This window comes from Patella vulgata, chromosome 9 (assembly GCF_932274485.2).
Source record: "Patella vulgata chromosome 9, xgPatVulg1.2, whole genome shotgun sequence".
In the NCBI taxonomy this organism is placed as follows: domain Eukaryota; kingdom Metazoa; phylum Mollusca; class Gastropoda; family Patellidae; genus Patella; species Patella vulgata.
The window spans coordinates 3,525,679-3,545,950 of NC_065887.2; the positions used below are offsets into that span (position 1 = coordinate 3,525,679).

Below are 20,272 nucleotides of genomic sequence, written 5' to 3' on the forward strand. Positions count from 1 at the left end.
CTCATTCACCATACAGATACTATAACAAACAAAAATACCTGTATTAATTAAATATACATCTCAAACAACTTAAACATACGTGGTATTCACTATGTGATAAGGTGAATGCTTATTGTAGGCCGTTTAGGGAGGTTCGGGAATTTCCGGAGTCCACAATGGACGCTTTATGTAAATGAGTATTTGGGGGAATACTAACCCTAACCCTAACCCTTTTAAGAGGGGCAAAAGGTAAACTGGATCCAAATTCATTTAGTCTTCTAAAAAGGGTTACGATTAGTGCTTCCCAAAATACTCACATATATAAAGCGGCCATTGTGGACTCCTGAAATTCCCGAACCTCTCCCATGCGATAGCCTTGATTAAAGATGCAGTGTACAAGAGCTAACTAGACCATGGGATGGCAGAGATATTAAATCTTACATATTGCATCTTTAACAGACTGGAAACAAACAGCAACATTATAAAACATCTTTCTGGACCAGTACCATCCATATTTTTATAGGAATTAATTTATAAAATACGTACTGATCTGGATAATCAAAGCTTATATATTACGAGACAGAAATAAATAAATTATTTTGATGTTAGAGTATGTAGTTCAGAAGATGTCTTCTGTGTTTAACATAAAAATACTGAGTGAAATAATATTTTAAACTTTGTGACACTTATTTTTTAAAAAACACAACGCATTCGAATAACTTCAGAAAATCTCTTGATAAAAATTTTAGGTTTATGTCCACATGTGGAGCTACTGTTGACTTTCTTACTGATTTTGTGCCGACACATGTAGCCATAATCATCAAAAACTTAAATTTAATAAACATCCTGACTTCTATTGTGTTTGAAAACGACAAGAGAATTATTGTTTAAAATACAAACAATCGTTTTCTGTGTTTATTTTAAGTAAACTTCAGGGCCCCGTTTCTCGAAATCTTAACTAAATATAAAATCCAAATTTTAGTAGATACTTCAATTTTGATTGGCTAAGCACTAAAATCAATCTAATATTATCTAATCAAATTACTAAAATTTGGATTTTATCTTAGTTAGAATTTCGTGAAACAGGCCCCTGTTTGATAAAACTTTGCTGAAAGATAATCACCAGTCTTTGGTCTTCTTTATTTTTTTTTCTCTGCTTTCACTTTTTGAACTCTCTTGGACTGGGAATGTAGTTTACGGAATAACTCTGCAAATTTATTGGACGAGAACATCGTCTCAAGGACACCCTCCAAACAGACGTAAAGAATTCGTTTATTGAGGTTTTTATGTTGAAACATATCGAAGATGCGACCCACGCCCATTCGAACTACGTCTGCTCCCAGCACAGTCTTCAGTTCATCTGAAATGAGAGGGAGACATGGGGTTTAACATCCACTCAACACAAATCAGGTTATATGGTCGAATTTTAAGTTACTTGGGCGTAGGGGTCTTTAGCAGTGGGAGGAAACCGGAGGACCCGGAGAAAACCTATGAGGTTGGACAGCGACCCTACTCCTTGTCACATATAACTGGGGAATCGAAACCATGCCAGTTGACTCAATGACAGACCTTATGATACAACATGCACGCGCTAACCATTCAACCATCCACCACCACGAATCGTGGACAAATCTTACGATGTAAAGTGCAGGTGTCAGCCACGAACACCAGCAGGCATAAAAAGAATATATAACCCAATGGTAATACCCCATCTCCCCAATTCATATCAGACTCGTGCCCAAATCCCTCGTTCTTATTAGGAGGACACCCAAATTCCTAGTTCATATCAGTCCCGACGCCCAAATCCTAGTCAAATGCATCCTGGATTAAAATATTTCATTTTTCATACATTCTTGTCAATTGTGGAGTTCCATACTTTAAAGCCCACAATGGTTCAGATCAATTCCCGGCCCTGGATCCCAAAATTTATAGACTGATTAATCAGTAAACAGAAAACTGCTAGAACACCCGGGACAAATGAAATAAAATGGTGTTTTAACATCCTACTGTTCTGCACCGACTGGGCTATTGATGACGGGCATACAGTGTACTATCAATTTCCAACTACCAATGGACATTTTACATGCACGCCAATGTGTACATGGGACCTCTATTTTTTGTCCCTTTTTGTCCCATCCGAAAAACTATTCACTGTCACTTGCCAGGCCCGCTATCCTGCACCACTGACAATGGGGAACCAGACCAGAAAATCCTGATGGACATTCTGGGCCAACACAGAGATCAAAACAAGGGACCTTCAGGTTAGCGAGCCAACATCTTTAACACTGAGTCACAAGGGATCCTCCACCCCCCCCCCCCAAGGACTAGCTGGAACACCTTGTATAGCATTATTATATAGTCAACCTACCTGGGACACCTGCCTAGCATTATTATATAGTCTTCCTACCTGGGACACCTGCCTAGCAATAGCGTTATCATATAGTCTACCTACCTGGAACATCAAGGACTAACATTATATTATAATTAACATACCTGGAACACTGCCCAACATTTTAGCTTTACAATAAACTTGTGTCCTGTACTTGGTATGAACGTCCCGCGTGATCCGCGGCTCAGCTAGATTACCATTCGGCCAGAACGAATCTCTGTAAAAATAAACATACAAATTACAATTATTACATCAACTCACAACAGATGATGATAGAAAGAGAGAGAGAAATGGGGTTTAAGGTCCACTCGACATAAACTAGGTCATTTCGGGACTAAAATATGGTTCAATTATATTTCAATAATTCGCTTGCGCGAAGAGGTCTTTAGCAGTGGGAGGAAACCGGAGAACCAGGGAAAAACCCATGAGGTTGGAAACAGATGATGAGCGAGTCAAGACAACCGAAAGTGGGTGGCAAGAAAACGGAAGATTTCAAAACATTTTAAACCTTACCTGAATGCTTTTAAATATTCTGACATTTGTTCAGCAGATGTCATTAGATCAACATGGTCGACAATTTTTCTAAAATAGAAAAGAATGTTCTAATGAAATAAATTTTTAAAAATGTTCTAATAAAATTGTTTTTTAAAAATGTTCTAATAAAATTGTTTTTTAAAGAATGTTCTAATGAAATAAATTTCAAGAATGTTCTAATGAAATAAATTTCAAGAATGTTTTTATGAAATAAATTTTAAAGAATGTTTTTATGAAATAAATTTCAAGAATGTTTTAATGAAATAAATTTCAAGAATGTTTTTATGAAATAAATTTCAAGAATGTTTTAATGAAATAAATTTCAAGAATGTTTTAATGAAATAAATTTCAAGAATGTTTTAATGAAATAAATCAAAGAACGTTCTAATGAAATAAATTTAAAGAATGTTCTAAAGAAATAAATCAAAGAATGTTCTAATGAAATAAATTTAAAACATGTTCTAATGAAATAAATCAAAGAACGTTCTAAAGAAATAAATTTTAAGAATGTTCTAATGAAATAAATTTAAAACATGTTCTAATGAAATAAATTTAAAAAATGTTCTAATGAAATAAATTTAAACATGTTCTAATGAAATAAATTTTAAAAAATGTATTTTTCATTTTAATGATTATTTCTACAATGAGAGGTGGTGGGCGGGGGAAGAATTTAGCCTGCACAGTGGCATTTATGCCTAATGTTCTTCGAATTTCATGCGAATGTGATTATTGCTTTTACAACTCATCTGAAGGATTTGGGAACAGACATCACCTCTAACAAGTTTAGAAGGGATTCCGTAGTGGGGTTATACCCCGTCAGACCAGGGTGGTGCCCTTACTGCGCTGCTTCGGCGATGGAAAATAGTCCCAGAGCATGTCAAGATCGCATGAGCGTGGTAAAAGTGTGGTGGAAACGCCAGATATCACGAAGTGGTCTCCATAGTCGCAAATGATCGTCGAGTCACTGCATTTGTTTTTAGCATGTTCAAAACAAGGTTCTGTGATCTGAGCTGGAAAGGTGTGAAAACGCGACTTTTTTCAAGTTTGTAATATTTTGGGACTTTTTTTCGCGCGCTGTGTTCACGTTTGCCGGCGACCTTGTGCATTTTCTGGTCGCCGTACAGTCGCTGTAGCGCAGTAAGGACGCCACACAGGTCTGACAGGGGCATTATTACATAAGATGAATACATTACCTGTTGATCTTATCTCCGAATGTTGCACTGATCAGTTGCCTTAGCAACACGAGAATCATACGACGTATTGATTGATTTTTATGACGTAGATCAAACACTTCATCCATTAATAATAACATAATACGAACAGGTATATTCTCTTCATCCTGAAAAAAAAACAATGACACTGACAGTTCTTGCTATAATAGTTAAAAAATAGATAATATAAAGAGAATATGCTGAAAATTTCAGTCAAATTGCTTCACTCTGAGTCGAGAAAACAATAATAAACAAACTCTCGGTTATCCATTTTTAGGGTTAATCATGAACAGCCATTGAATCGCAGATTGGATTCAAATTTGTTTAAAATCATACCCATCAGATGGCGTTGAGAGTTAATTAATGTCTAATTAATAGTTTATATAACATTTCAGACCTAAAGTAAGACCTGTAATATGCAGATTTAGCTCTTGTATAATGTATGTTTAATCTTCTCAACTACAATTATATGTAATTAACGGTAAGCCCAGATCTGGTTTGGGTCATTTTCCACAGCCCTCGGTCATGACTGGCATAGATGGCTGACATGGAGGGCACACAAACTAGATCATTTCGGGACTACCACATGGTTCAATTTTATTTCACTAATTCGCTTGCACGTAGGGGTCTTTAGCAGTGGGAGGAAACCAGATGGATCCAGAGAAAACCCATGAGGTTGGACAGGTAACTCTGCTCCTTGTCACGTACAACCAGGGAATCGAAACCATATCAATAGGATTCATTCTCTGATCACTCCAATGCTTCACACAAATTTTACAAAGATCTGTTAAAAAATGCAGCATCTATCGTGTTAATGGACATGAGTTACATTGACGGACAGTAGTGACAACATAATAATACGACCTGGGGTATAAAAATGCAGCATCTATCGTGTTAATGGACATGAGTTACATTGACGGACAGTAGTGACGACATAATAATACGACCTGGGGTATAAAAATGGACATGAGTTACGTTGACGGACAGGAGTGACAACATAATAATACGACCTGGGGTATAAAAATGGAAGACTTACATCAGGATCTAGACCTTTACCAACTTTACCCCTATCTATAATTCTTGCACCAGTTATATCATTACTATTCTATAAAATAAACATAAACTCAAATAATCATCAATTTATACCTCTCTAATTTAATGTTGACTTAAACATAACCTATGGTATATGCAACAACCATGTAGTAGGTTTTGGTCTGTTAAGCCGTCAGAGGGGTCATGGAGGCTAAGTGGGTAAGACAATGACTCGCTAGCCTTGAGGTCGGGTGTTCGATCCCTGCATTTGCCAAGAAAGTTTGTCCAGATTTTCCAGTGTGGTTTTCCCCCTTGTCAGTGATGCAGGACAGAGGGCCTGACAAGGACAGCCGTCTAGTCGTTCAGATGGTACGGAAAACCGAGGTCCCGTGTACATACTGGCATGCACGTAAAAGATCCCTTGACAGTTGGAATTCGATATAAGAGTAGGCCGTAGTGAAGCTGTCTGGGCAAAATTTCCCTCATGGCACACTGTATTGACGTTTAACCCCATTTCATTTCATTTCATTTTCGTTAAGCTGTCACATTTACGTGTCCTTTTATACAAAATGCGCAGCTCACACAACATGGAGTTTTGTGAAAAGATCTCAAATGGAAACAAGATTGAGACCAGCCGATGAACTTTGTAGTCTTGCTATAATTATGTAATTACTATCCATGGAATTACAATTCTTCATGTAATTACACTTCTTCATGTAATTACAATTCTTGATGTTTCTAATTACAATTCTTGATGTTTCTAATTACAATTCTTGATGTTTCTAATTACAATTCTTAATGTATGTAATTACAATTCTTGATGTATGTAATTACAATTCTTAATGTATGTAATTACAATTCTTGATGTATGTAATTACAATTATTGATTGATGGAGGATGAGTTAATGATGTTAACTATGAAGATGACCTCTATAGAAGTGATCTATCATCAAGCTACTCTCTTAATAATAACTGACCTGTGTCATAGATTTCCTTAATTCCGGTAAAAATGACACAAGTTAATAATGGCACAGGTAAAACTGATACAGGTAAAACTGATACAGATAAAAATGACACAGGTAAAAATGGCACAGGTAAAAATGATAATGGTTAAAAAATGTCAAGGGGTAAAAATGGCACGGGTAAAAATGACAATGGTTAAAAAAGACACAGGTAAAAATTGGCACAGGTAATTAAGTGTCTCAGACCTCAGATATAAAAACAATTATATGCCACTATTAGCGGTGCCATTTTGTGGACCACATTTTTTCTTATTTCTGTCATTTATTAAAATTTTAAATCCTGAATCAAAGATTTTCAGGAATGGCAACAACTTACTCCTTTAAACATTTTTCCGAATCCATCCGTTATTCCATCAGGAACACTCTTAACAGCCTGACCCACATGTTTTACGGAACTTCTCAGTGGATTCACAAATGTATCCATCTAAAATATAGAAACATCAATATCACTTTTATAATTAAATTACGTTAACCGAGAAGGGCTATATTATAAACCAGAAACTAACCCTAACCCTAACACACAGAGGACCAGGCTCCCGGTTACCTATTTAGGGTGCCAGTCTCCGGGTTACCTATTTAGGGTATTTTCCGGTATTTAGTGTGTTTCCGGTGTTTTCCTATGTTTTCAGGTATATAGTATTGCCATGCATTAACCAGGTATATATTGTCTCGTATCTTGATAAAGACTAGTCGAAACATTGTTCAGTAATAAACAGTAATTGTATTCCATAAATATCCAATATAATAAAAGAAATGAAATGAAATGGGGTTTAACATCCTACTGTTCTGCTCCGACTGGGCTATGAGGGAAATTTTGCACGAACAGCGGCACTACTGCCTAATCTTATATCGAATTCCAACTGTCAAGGGATCTTTTACGTGCAAGCCAATATGAACATGGGACGAGACCTTGATTTTTTGTGCCATTCGAACAATTAAGACAGCTGTTCTTATCAGGCCCTCCGTCCTGCACCACTGACAAGCGAGAGAGAGAGAGAAATGGGGTTTAACGTCCACTCGACACAAACTGGGTCATTTCGGGAGTAACATATGCTTTAATTTTATTTCATTAACTCACTTGCGCGTAGGGGAGGAAACCGGAAAACTCGGAGAAAACCCAAGAGGTTGGACAGGCGACCCTACTCCTTGTCACGTACAACTGGGAATTTGAAACCACGCCAGTTGACTTAATAACAGGTCTTGTGATACAGCGCACATGTGCTAACCATTCGGCCATCCAACACACAATGATGTGTGAGAAAAAGAAGTAAAAATTGGGCATGTTTTGTATCCTATTTTACTGTAATAAAACTTATTTCAAGATGGGGAAATTCCCTTTTGTCCTAATTACATTCACACACTTTCTAATATGTTTATATAATACTGTCACCGTCGATGTCCACTCAACACAAACCAGGTCATTTCGGGACTAACATATGATTCAATTTTATTTCAATAATTTGCATGCTCAAAGGGGTCATTAGCAGTGGGAGGATACCGGAGGACCCTGAGAAAACCTACGAGGTTGGATCCTACTCCTTATCATGTACAACCGGGGAATCAAAACAACGCCAGTTGACTCAATGACAGACCTTATAATACAATGCCCACGCGCTAACCCATTCGGCCACCCAAACCCTTAAAAGGAAACAGGGTTTAACTGTTTACATTTCGGCACCAGCTGGTTCCCGAGCAGTGGTTTTTCCGTTTACTCATCATAGAATTTCTACTGTCAAGGCTTCTTTTACATGCAAGCCAACATGTACATGGGACCTTGGTTGCTTGTCCCCTCCCTCTCCACGACTAAGCATTTTCCCTTCCTGGGGAACTTTCTCAGCCAACACAGGGAGTGACCCCAAACCTGGTTACTGAACCAGCGCCCTACTCACTGAGCCATCACGGTTCCCACCGAACCCTTCTGCACTCACAGATCAATTGTTTCAGTTAAAATTTCTTGAATCAAAATGATTCGTTTTATCAACCCTTACTCCTATTAACTTTCTTACCTTTCTTGCGATTTCACTTTTATGTTTTTCCCAGAGTCCCGGTGCCAGAAACTGTGTGACTAATTCTTCCACGATTGGAAACTTGGACCATAATTCTGGTTTCTGTAGTTTCTAAAAATAACAAGTGACAAGTACCTGATAAAACAGTGGTAGAAAAGATGGTTGGCAGAAGTGATTTCTCCCTAAAATCTGAGTCCAGTTTAAATTAAAATGAATTGGAGTTTTAATAAAGATATGCTATGAGGGAAATAGGCAGCAGTGACAGAGATAAGGACAAAAGAGAGAGTGTGAGAGAGAGAGAGAGAGAGAGAGAGAGAGAGAGAGAGAGGTTTAACTCCATTCGACACAAACTAGGTCATTTTGGGAATAACATATGGTTCGATTTTATTTCAATAATTTGTTTGCGTATAGGGGTCTTTAGCAGTGGGAGAAAACCAGAGGACATGGAGAAAACCCACGAGGTTGGATAGGTGACCCTACTCCTTGTCATGTACAACCAGGGATTCGAAACCACGCCAGTTGACTCAATGACATACCTTATGATACAGCCCACATGCTCACCATTCGGCCATCCAACCCCCGCTGATAAGGACAAAGTTCAATAGATGGGGAGCAGATTTGCCTTCTCACTAAAACTGGAGTAGAGTTTGATTGAAATAGGTTTTAACGTTATACTTTTCTGCAGGAAACGCCTTATTAAGACAGGAAACGCCTTATTACACAGGAAACGCCTTATTAAGACTGGCATACGGCATGCAGCGTGGGAAATTTTTGCTTAACACATGACACCGAATAAAACATTGTTTGACCTTCTATTACCTAAAACAACTACACGTACACAATGTGAAATAAACTAAATGACATCAAGGACATGTATAGGTACTTACCCTTAGATATGAGTCGAGAGCTTTCCGGCGTTTCTCCAGGAATTCCTGATTCATGTTTTTTAGAACCGTTTTACCTGGTAGTTGTGGACCTTTTAAACTCGGACACTGAAAAAACAAAAGGTGATCAAATACTAATACCAAATATAAATGGAATCATTTTACTCTTGATAAAATTGACATTTTTAATTTGTGTAATCTCAAAGGACACATTACACTGTAACCCAGGTATCGTTTAATCTTGTGTATCTAGCACTAATTTCTTTCACATACGTTTAATATCAAATCTTTGTTTAAAAATTCGTAAAAATCGTTTAAAATCATCAAATATCATCTAATTTGTACATGTGTCCAGTTTAAAGCTGACTGATTAATTTTGATAATGAGTGTCCAATTTACAAGTATTTAATTTCCTGATCACTGTTCAAAAATTAATCATTATACATCATTAATCAATTGGGTTGTTTATTATTTAACAATGATTGAGAAATTAAACACTTATAAATTGGACACTCATTATCAAAATTGAATGGTCAGCTTTAAACTGGACAGAAGTACAAATTAAACAATTTATTGTGATTTTAAACAGTTTTTACAAATTTTTTAAACAAAGATTTGATATTAAACTAATGTGAAAGAAATTAGTGCTAGATACACAAGATTAAACAATACCTGGCTTACAGTGTTAGTAGTAAAATTACGATAACAATAATTGAGCTTTTCAAGAGTGATTCTGACAATGACAAAAATTTCTGGACTAACATATAGTTAAATTGTATTCAATAATTTGTTTGCACATAGGGGCCTTTAGCAGTGAGGGGAAACCGGAGGACCCGGAAGAAAGTGACGAGATTGGAAAGGCGACCCCACTACTTGTCACAGGGGGGGAATCGAAACCATCCAACTTGACTCAATGACAGACCTTATTATTTCATGCGCACATGTTAAACCATTAGACCCCTACCCCCACCCCTCCAAAACAACCATATAAAACACCTTTTCAATTCAACGTCTGATACAACTTTCATCACTGACAAGGGGGAACTAAATTGACACTGATAGTAGTCATAACCTTCCAGACCACTGATAGCAGTCATAACCATCCAGACCACTGATAGTAGTCATAACCATCCAGACCACTGATAGTAGTCATAATCATCCAGACCACTGATAACCTAATCTGATTCTATTTTCAATCTGATCTATATTTCGTTTCGTTTTTCTTATACTTTCGATGATCTGACCAGTTGTACTGGAAGGTCGCGCACAAGCAGCTTTTGATCTATGACATCAGACATTGATTAAGCAATCAGCGTTGACGTTTCTATTGGTTTACCCACAGTTCCGTGCATTGCATGCCAAGAAATCGCCGAAACAGACTGTTTCATTGGATAATCCCTCACATCATCCATTATATAACAACTCTTCCAGATTTTAGTTTAGTAGAGACAAGTAAAACAAAATTTTGACCTGTATAAAACAAGAGAGAGGGAGAGAGAGAAATGGGGTTTAACGTCCACTTGACACAGACAAAACCCACGAGGTTGGACAGGCAACCCTACTCCTTGTCACGTACATCCGGGGATTCGAAAACGAAATAGGATTTATCTTTTAATCAGATTGATTCTAATTTATTTATATAATATACTCACAGCTTCGATAATTAACATATTCAGATCGTGGAAATCACTGTAACGTCTATAAACATCGGTGACTGTTTCTTCCTCGTTGTCTGCAGTTTTCCTGCGGACCGTGATCGCAAAAATAGCGTAAGTTTTCCCGGTTTCCTTTACAATACCTATAATTACACAGAATAATACATACTATGTATATCTCTTCTTTTTTTTTAACTGTTTTGTTGTGAATGCACATCTAAACACTCATGTGTAATGAAGCGCTATATAAATCGAATAATAATAATAATAATTATAATCATTCGATCTTAGATGTTTCTCATACACTGTACCAAATCTATGGAATTCATTAATTTCCCTTGACCATAAATAATTCACAATCTCGTGGCTGTTTCAAGAAGCAATTAAAGACTCATCTGTTTTCAACTGTTTATTAACATTAACTGTGTTTTTATCTTGTGATAAGTGGAAGAAACAAATGCACCTCGAGCATTAACTTTGATGGATCTGTGCACAATATAAGAACTCCCTATTTTTATTATTATTAGAATGATATTTATATAGCACATTCTTCATATTTTCTAAAAAAAACAACTGCTCAATGTAGAATTTGTAGCATTTAAAGGAGCTAAGTCTCTAACTCAATATTTTCCATATCATTCGAAATTAAAATTAGAATTCAATATGGATCAATTTCAATCAATATTAATGTTATTATCTTGCCGTGAAACTATAGGATCCTAAAATCCAATATTTAAGACACAATTAACATTTTGTAATCGGTACACAAGTCTTGTATGGTTTCGGGTGCCATTTTGTAACGAACAAATAAAAACATATCCTACAACACAAAGTTAAAGTATTTAGTAAAGGCTGATTCACAAATGACAAAACAATAATTTAAAAAACATGTAGAATGCACTTAGCAGGCGTAAAACGACTGCAATTCAATTTGAACAGTTCATGTCTTTCACTGAACATAACTGATTAGAAATTACAATATTTTTTCAAAAATTAAATATAAATCACTTTACATACATTCATATTACATTAATGCTTTTAGAACCATTTTTGTCTATTTCAAGGTTCCAAAAAATAGAGTCATACACCTTGTAAACAGCCATGTTTTTAATCGACACTTGAAAACAGATGAGGATGGTGAAAGTCTAACATGCTCAGGAAAAGAATTTCGTAAAATTGATGCTGTCCAACGGAAAAGGTTTTTGATCCAATGGTTTTAAAATTTGTTTTCCTCACATTTATTTACTACCTGAGAGTTGTAGTTGGTTGGTATGGTTGTCGTGTTGTTAATGTATTAATAACACATATCTTGTCAGGTACAAATAGTATTTGAAGGTAATTTTCTTTTTGACCTGGTGTGCCTTTGAGACACTTCTTCTTATAAGGGTCATGGATGGTACACCTGATAGGCAAGGCTTGGATTAAATCAACAAAATACTGGGAAAGAGAGAGAGAGAGAGAGAGATAGAGAGAGAGAGAGAGAGATAACAAACAAACAAGGCTGTGGTTGGTGTTGATGGAATATTGTTTTGGTGGACTAACTTTCCCTCCAGAGAGACAAAAATGGGGTTTAACATCCACTCGAAACAAACTAGGTCATTTCGGGACTAATATATGTTTCAATTTCATTTCATTTGCTCTTAGGGGTATTTAGCAGTGGGAGGAAACCAGAGGACTCACCTGTTTGCGTTATTTGACCAGATATGTAACTGTCACCTGACTGGGTTCCAGATGAAGAGGCGGAGCTTACAGAATCTAGTGATAAGGTGTCTGGTGATTGGTCCATTGGATTGTCAAGCAAATCATCTGACTGACAAAAATAAATGAAATCATATAATTGTGGAAACTTTCAGTCATGATAACAAAACTCTTTAATTTCCTCATCCCTGATAATTTGTCAAGTTCTTGTAATCAGGCTTTATCTTTATCCCCTAGACTAGTCTTGGCTGTTGCACACAAACCTTGGTGGTTAAAACACATAATAAATATATACATTATTATCATAATTCAATTTAAATAAGTAAATTTTCTATTGCAATTAAAATCCGGTTGATTTTATATCGTCTTAAAGGTTTATTCTATTTAAAAGAAAAAAACATCTGTAATAAATTTGAATTTGACTATATACAGAACCAAAAATAAGCCGTGCAAAGCATCAAAGCTTTAGTCAGTAAGAAACGTGAGAAGAAGCAGAACTAGAGTTCACAAAGCATTCTCAGACTTAAGTTAAGAATTTACTCAACTTTCAATCACTGTTTATGAAAATTTCTTTGATCCAGATACACATAACTTTGCACATAGTTTCTTATTGATGTATTTGATACATTGAAAGAACAAAAGTTTTATAAACGTCTATATATTAGTTAAAATAAGGAGAACAATTATGAGTAAATTCTTAACTTGAGTCTGAGAATGCTTTGTGAACTCGGCGCCAGATGTATTACATTGTAGTTAAAAAAACATTTCAGAATTTTCACTGACATCCAGTCTCAACATTGTTTTCACTGTCATCCAGAGTCAACAGTGTTAAATAAATAACTAACTTTTTTCAAAGTTTTACACCTCATTAAACAGGAACATGCCATGAGTCAAACAGAATTTATTTTTACTCGGAAAACACAAAACCTGTTTTTTTCCCCCAAGGTTTATTCTAATTTTAAGAAATAGAGCTCTTAAAGTAATGCAGCCTTCTTCAAGATAATTAATGAAGAATTAAAACTAAATTCATGCCATGCATAAACTGTCATGTGGGGTGGGTTGGGGTGGCGTTGGGGTGGATGTGGGGTGGGGGAGGGGTGCACGCTAAAATTGTCGTTGAAAGTATGGTTTACACAGACACAGTTGAACAAAATTAAAGTAGAATAATCGTTTCTAATTTTTCAATTAAAATGGTATATAACGGCTGGTTGTATAATAATATAAGAACTGATAGCAGTAGCTAAGATACTTTCTCAAAAAATGGGAGCATAGTTACTTTCTTCCCTTGGTAAAGTGGATTAGAGTTATCCCGCTTTTATAACCCAATAAAATATAATGGCTAGTTGTATACCCGCATTAGAACTGATAGCAGTAGTTCCTTTCTCGAGAAATGGGAACATAGTTATCTACCCTTGGTAAAGTGGATTGGGGTTTTCCCCTTTTAAAATCAAATGGTATAAAAAGACTGGGTGTATACAACTAATAATAATATAACAACTGATAGCAGCCGTAGGTTAGAGTTATTCCTATTATAAAATCAAATGCTAAAACGGTTAAAATACCAAATATTGAAGTTTGAGTGAACAACTTCTGAATACATCTGGTTTTTCCAAAGTTACAGCTAATGAGTCGATTGCAGAAAGACAAAAACAAAATATAATTTTAACTGAAAGATGAGAAGAAAAGACAAGACTTACGCTACTGACGGAACCCCTCGGTTTACAACAGACTTCTATAGGCAGCCACAAAAGAAAAAAAAAACACAAAAAAAAACAAAGTAGCACAAATCAAATCAAATAAAGATAAAAAATCGTTCGTCTGTGAGTATATTAAGGTGAAATTACCCAGACCAAACAACATGATTTTTTATTTCCTTCTGGTTTAAAAATTTTGGATTCATATAGCCACTTCTTTATTAATTGTCCCGTCTCTCCAAAGACTAATAATAGCATCCGTTGTTAGACTTTCTTGTAGTAAATGCAAACAACCTGCAGGTGTGTGGACGAAATGTTGGAACAAAAGAATGAAGCAAAGTTTACCCTGTTAATAACCATAAAGAAGAGAAAAGCAAACACCTGACGCTCCGAGTAAAAGGTATGTTAAATATTTCTATGGTCATAAAGTATGAACAGAAGATTAATCCTGGATTCGTATTGATAGAGACACAAACTGTCTGAATTCCAAACTAAACTGTATTTAATGCATTTTAAGGTTAATTTCTTGTTTAATAGCAGGTAAATTGACTGCTACATCAGGTAAGTTTCCTAGTCGGTCAACTTCATTAAAGACTGCATCGAGACTCCTGCGTTATCGAAGCACGGAAAAAGCTTCACTAAAAACAATATTCCTTGTAGTCTTAGCATATTGATAAAACTACCAGATATTGAACATAATATAACGGGAGAGAGAGAAACAGGGTTTAATGTCCACTCGGCACAAACTAGGGCTCTTTTGGAAGAAACTGGAGAATACCCACCAGGTACAAGGTTGGGATCGCAACCATGTCACATGTCTGAAGTAGATAACACCCCCCCACCAAACATGGAAAGCATCAGGGTTTAATATAACCCCAGATCGCTCAATTACAAACATATGGTTAATTTTACGTTTACAATGTGAAGCTATTTCTATCTGAGGTTTTAACTGGGATGCTGTCTAGTTACATTCATCATGTGTATTAGTAAAATTATCTACAAACTATCATTCATCCATGGCTTTCATGCACAGTCTTACAAAATTTATTCCACAACAATTTGCCTATAAGAAACAATGAGTTTCTGTACTTGTAATTAATTTAGATAAATGCGGTCCTCTGTGGGAATTGTTGTTTTTATATTTAAAGGATGACATTGATACACTGTGGAAATTGTTGTTTTATTTTATATTTATTGCATGGAACTGATTGTGAGATGTTATACAGTACAATATTACCCAGATTAACCATACTAAAACAATCAGGTTTTGTACTTATCAATGTAGGTTTGTACTTATCAATGCATGTTTTCTGCTTATCAATGTAGGTTTTGTACTTATCAAAGTAGCTTATCAATGCATGTTTTGTGCTTATCAATGCATGTTTTGTGCATATCAATGTAGGTTTTGTACTTGTCAAAGTAAGTTTTGTATTAATCAAAGCAGCTAATCTAAGCAGCTTTTGTGCTAATCAAAGCAGCTTTTGTGCTAATCAAAGCAGCTTTGTACTTATGAATGCAGGTTTTGCACTTTTGTAACCTATATTTTTTAACTATCAATGCCTGGTTTACATTGATCAATGTATATTTGAACTTATCAATGTATATTTTGTAATAATTAAGATATGTTTTGTCCCTAGATATCAACATATATTCTGTATATTTTTAGTCATGGCAGAAAAATCTATTAGCAGAAAATAAGCAAAGAATCCATGAAATGTTGTGAGAGAATTAAAACAATAAATTCCCATCATGCAAATCAAGCTGATTATGCACACAGATGCTAAAAATGGTAAAAAACTTGTTACTGCCAAACGGCTAACTTGACCTACTTTTGCTTTAAACCACAGAATCCTGGGAACTGGAAAAGATTATTCAATTTCCGATAAAATGACAAATTTTTTGATAATTTTATGGTCGATGAATTTTGAGTGGGATACAACTTTTCGTGAACACTTCACCTACATCATTTGGAGACTAACATATGCTTTCTTTTAGGTCTTCATTGTGGGAGGGCATTTTACCCAAATTCCTACAGACAAGATATGCACCATCATTTAAAAGGTGGTTTAATTTGATTAGAACATTTAAGTTTATTGTGGCTGTATGTGACAGGAGAATTTTACCAAAATTCAATGGTCAAAAGTCGCTCATACGCACCACTGGGGTGCAGAAGCAACCTTGAAAGCTTAGCTGCATAACCAAGTTTATAAAATTATTAACTTACCGTCATCCAGACTGATGGTATCTCCGTCGTCCGTTTTACTTCCCTTCAACATGCCAAGTTCTGATAATAGTTTAACGTAATAATTACTCTGCAGAAACTCCTCGTAATATTGTGAATGTAAAATCTGATACACCTACAAAATACAACAACGATGATAAGGTTTAACAATCGTACATTTCTGCACCAGGGGGTCACGGTGGCTAAGTGGGTAAGTTAGAGCTGGCTCGCTAGTCAGGAGGTCGGGTGTTCGATCCCTGCATTGGCCATGAAAATTTCTTCCAGATTTTTCCGGCGTGGTTCCCCCTTGTCAGTGATGCAGGACGGAGGGCCTGACAAGGACAGCTGTGTAGTCCTTCGGATGGTATGAAAAACCGAGGTCCCGTGTACTCATTGGCATGCATGTAAAAGATCCCTTGACAGTTGGAATTTGATATTACAGTAGGCCGTAGTGCTGCTGTCAGGGCAAGATTTCCCTCATGGAACACTGTATGGCATATGCCCGTCTTCATTAGCCCAGTTCAGAGCAGAACAGTAGGACGTTAAACCCCATTTCATTTCATTTCATTTTAATTATCAGGAATCAGACCACTAGTAAGTAAACAATACCAGCAGTGTCAAATGTGATGTTCAGGACTACTAACTCTTCTAACAATACCAATATGATGTTCAAGACTACTTACTCGAGATTGAACGGCATCAAAGACATCTTCGGACAACATTCTATCTTTTATATTCTGTAACGTTCGTTTGATTAATTCAGATGGTAGTTTCATCTTTATTGTTGCCTATAAAACAATAAAATAATTTGAAGAAAAGTATTTTTTAAGTCCGTTAATCTTACGAGAAAACCCTTAATCAATTTCAGAAAAAAATTCTGGTCCATTCCCAGAAGAAATTTTGAAATTTCCTTTTTCTCAAAAGAAAACCCTAACCCAATTCTGGGAGAACTTTAACTTTTCTCAAGAGAAAACCCTAACCCAATTCCAGGAGAAGCGTACCTTCTCTCAAGAGAAAACCCTAACCCTCACCCAATCTAGATTAAAAACTTATCTTTTCAAAATTCATTACTAAAATTAACACAAACCTTAGAGCCAATGTTGTGTATATAATATTTGTATATGGTATTACCACAGGTTGTGTATATAATATTTGTATATGTTATTACCACAGGTTGTGTATATTATATTTGTATATGGTATTACCACAGTTTGTGTATATAATATTTGTATATGGTATTACCACAGGTTGTGTATATAATATTTGTATATGGTATTACCACAGGTTGTGTATATAATATTTGTATATGGTATTACCATAGGTTGTTGATTTGATGCTGTATGATTTAATATCGGGATCAATTTATAAATTTACCTTCTCTCCCAGATATTGATCGTATATAATCATTGCTGCCCTGCGTAGAGATTGTAAATCAGGTTCCATAGCTTTACTTGACGTCTGTTTTGATTTATGCGCTTCTGTGATTTGCTGCTCGGCTGCCGTTCGAAAACCCTGGAATGTATACAGTATGTATATAATGTCCAATAGCCATGGTGTTAAAATTTTGAAAGGGTTCTAGACAGATATTTATTCAAAGAGAGAGAGAGAGAGAGAGAGAGAGAGAGAGAGAGAGAGCGAGCACGCGATGGGGTTTAACATCCATTTGACACAAACTAGGTAATTTTGGAACAAACATATGGTTCTCTTTTATTTCAATAATGCACTTGCGCATAGGGGCCTTTAGCTTGTGTATAGATGTTGAATTGGTGACTCTACTCCTTATCAAGTACAAGACCTTATGATCTAAAGCGAACACAATAAACCATTCGGCAAATTTTCACTCATAGTACACTGTATGGCGTAATCCCGTCTTCATTAGCCCAGGATAGGAGTAGAACAGTAGGACGGTAAACCCCATTTCATTTCATTTCGTTTATTCAGTATGATCAGAAAGTCTATATGCTGTTTATTCAGGTATATCGGGGATCTAAACAGCCATGTGTCTCTGGTTTGAGTTATAGGTAACTTTAATCAGTCAGCCATTTTCAATATCCATTGGACATGGACTATAAAAGCCCTCAAGAAAACTGGGGGGGGGGATGGACTATCAAAGCCCTCAAGAAAACTGGGGGGGGGGGGATGGACTACAAAAGCCCTCATGAAAACTGGGGGGGGGGATGGACTATCAAAGCCCTCAAGAAAACTGGGGCGGGGATGGACTACAAAAGCCTTCATGAAAACTGGGGGACTATAAAAGCCCTCAAGAAAACTAGGGATGAGGAGCGGGGACCTATAAAGCCCTCAAGAAAACTGGGGAGGGGGGCATGGCCTAGTGGTCCAGAGAGTTACGCTTTGAGCTCCAGCTGGCTGGTCACTCTGGTTTGTGGTCGTGGTTTGATGATGATGATGATGATGATGATTAGTCTTACCTCAACATTTAAATAAAAGAATAAAATCTGTTCACCACCTTTACTTGTCATAAATTCTGAAAATAAAAAATCAACCATCCGTTCTTATATAATTACAATAACACAAGATTTATATAGATTACACAATGAAATAAAATGAAATGGAGTTTAATTGTCCTACTGTTCTGCTCCGACTGGGCTAATGAAGACGGGCATATGCCATACAGTGTGCTATGAGGGAAATTTGGCCCAGACAGCGGCACTACAGCCTACTCTTATATCGAATTCCAACTGTCAAGTGGTCTTTTACGTGCACACCATCATGTACACTGTCTCATTCAAACGACTAGACACTGTCCTTGCCAGGCCCTCCGTCCTGCATCCACTGACAAGAGGAAATCACGCTGGTAAATTCCAGGGAACTTTCTTGGCCAACACCGGGATCGAACCCCAATCGCCTAGTTGGTGAGCCAGCGCCTTCCTCACTGAGCCATTGCAGCTCCAAAGATTTATATAGGTTTTTTAGCGGTTTAAGGCTAAAATCTATCAACGGTATATTTTATTTTGATGTTTGTGATTAATTCTTAAATTATATTTTCGGTAAATCCTAATTCTTCCTTCATAAATATTTAGAATAAAATTAAAAGTAAGTAACTCACCAATAAAAGCCTGTAATGCTATATTATTTAATTAAAAGTAAGTAACTCACCAATAAAAGCCTGTAATGCTATATTATTCTCCATGATGTCATCCAGAGTCAAAATGTATAAATTATGATACTTCAGAAATTCTGGTTCCTAAAAAGGAGAGAGAGAGAGATGGAGTTTAACATCCACTCAACACAAGCTAGGTCATTTCCTGACTAACATATGATTTCAATTCATATTTCAATGATAATTTCTATATTACAGGGAAAGAGAGAGACACACACAGTAGGTCATTTTGGGACTAAAACAAGTCTCAATTTTATTTCAATAATTCACTTGCGCATAGGGAGTTTCCTACAAGGATTTAAAGGGAATAAGGAATGAATGAATGAAATGGGTTTAAGGTTCTACTCCAACATTCTAAATTTCTGCTCCAACCGGCCTAATGAAGATGGGAGACTAAAAGGGAGACAAATTTGACCAGTTGTGGCTAAATGTTATACATGTACTAGGACTCCTATTTGGCATGAAATATACAAAAGTTTACGTGTCTCAAAAAATAGTTTTATATCTCAATTATCCAGATGCTCTTCCATGAAAACTGATCAGACATGTTTGGTTGCTATGTAGACAACAGAAAGTAGTTAGAGCTTCTAAGAGGGGTGTTGTAAACGTTTCCAGCCTCAACATAAACGGATCACCTGAACTCAACTATTCTGCTTATGCTGCTAGAAAAGTATCAGAAGTAGAGACAACCATGGTCTAAATGCCTTTGTGAAGTGAACATCCATGATAAAGTTTAACAGATGTGTACACAGGAACTCCATATTTCACTGGCTATGTTATCCCTTTCCAGGCCCCCTGTCCTCAATCACCTGATAAGAGAGAACCA

The 20,272-nt window shown here is 36.2% G+C and overlaps 1 protein-coding gene across 1 annotated transcript; it reads right to left on the reverse strand.

The window, feature by feature from the left end:
• LOC126831565 (sorting nexin-13) lies at positions 1-19,413 on the reverse strand. Its single transcript, XM_050562135.2, has 16 exons — positions 19,393-19,413; positions 18,755-18,810; positions 17,700-17,837; positions 17,009-17,113; positions 16,329-16,461; positions 14,108-14,142; positions 12,393-12,522; positions 10,710-10,855; positions 9,061-9,165; positions 8,174-8,284; positions 6,484-6,591; positions 5,150-5,218; positions 4,096-4,241; positions 2,882-2,950; positions 2,473-2,585; positions 1-1,339 (listed from the first exon to the last, which is right to left on the reverse strand). The coding sequence occupies exons 2-16, from the start codon at positions 18,803-18,805 to the stop codon at positions 1,119-1,121; spliced, it is 1,680 nt and encodes a 559-aa protein (XP_050418092.1). The 5' UTR covers positions 18,806-18,810; positions 19,393-19,413; the 3' UTR covers positions 1-1,118.
• Positions 19,414-20,272: the final 859 nt, after the last annotated feature.

What these genes read in the sequence shown, in the direction of transcription:
- LOC126831565 (XM_050562135.2), bottom strand. Translation starts at nt 18,805, where the DNA reads ATGACAAGTAAAGGTGGTGAACAGATTTTATTCTTTTATTTAAATGTT. An exon ending in TGGTCAAATAACGCAAACAG is followed by an intron (nt 10,856 to 12,392) that starts GTGAGTCCTCTG and finishes GTGTAATTATAG; the next exon opens with GTATTGTAAAGGAAACCGGG. An exon ending in TCGGAAAAATGTTTAAAGGA is followed by an intron (nt 5,219 to 6,483) that starts GTAAGTTGTTGC and finishes TTTATTTTATAG; the next exon opens with AATAGTAATGATATAACTGG.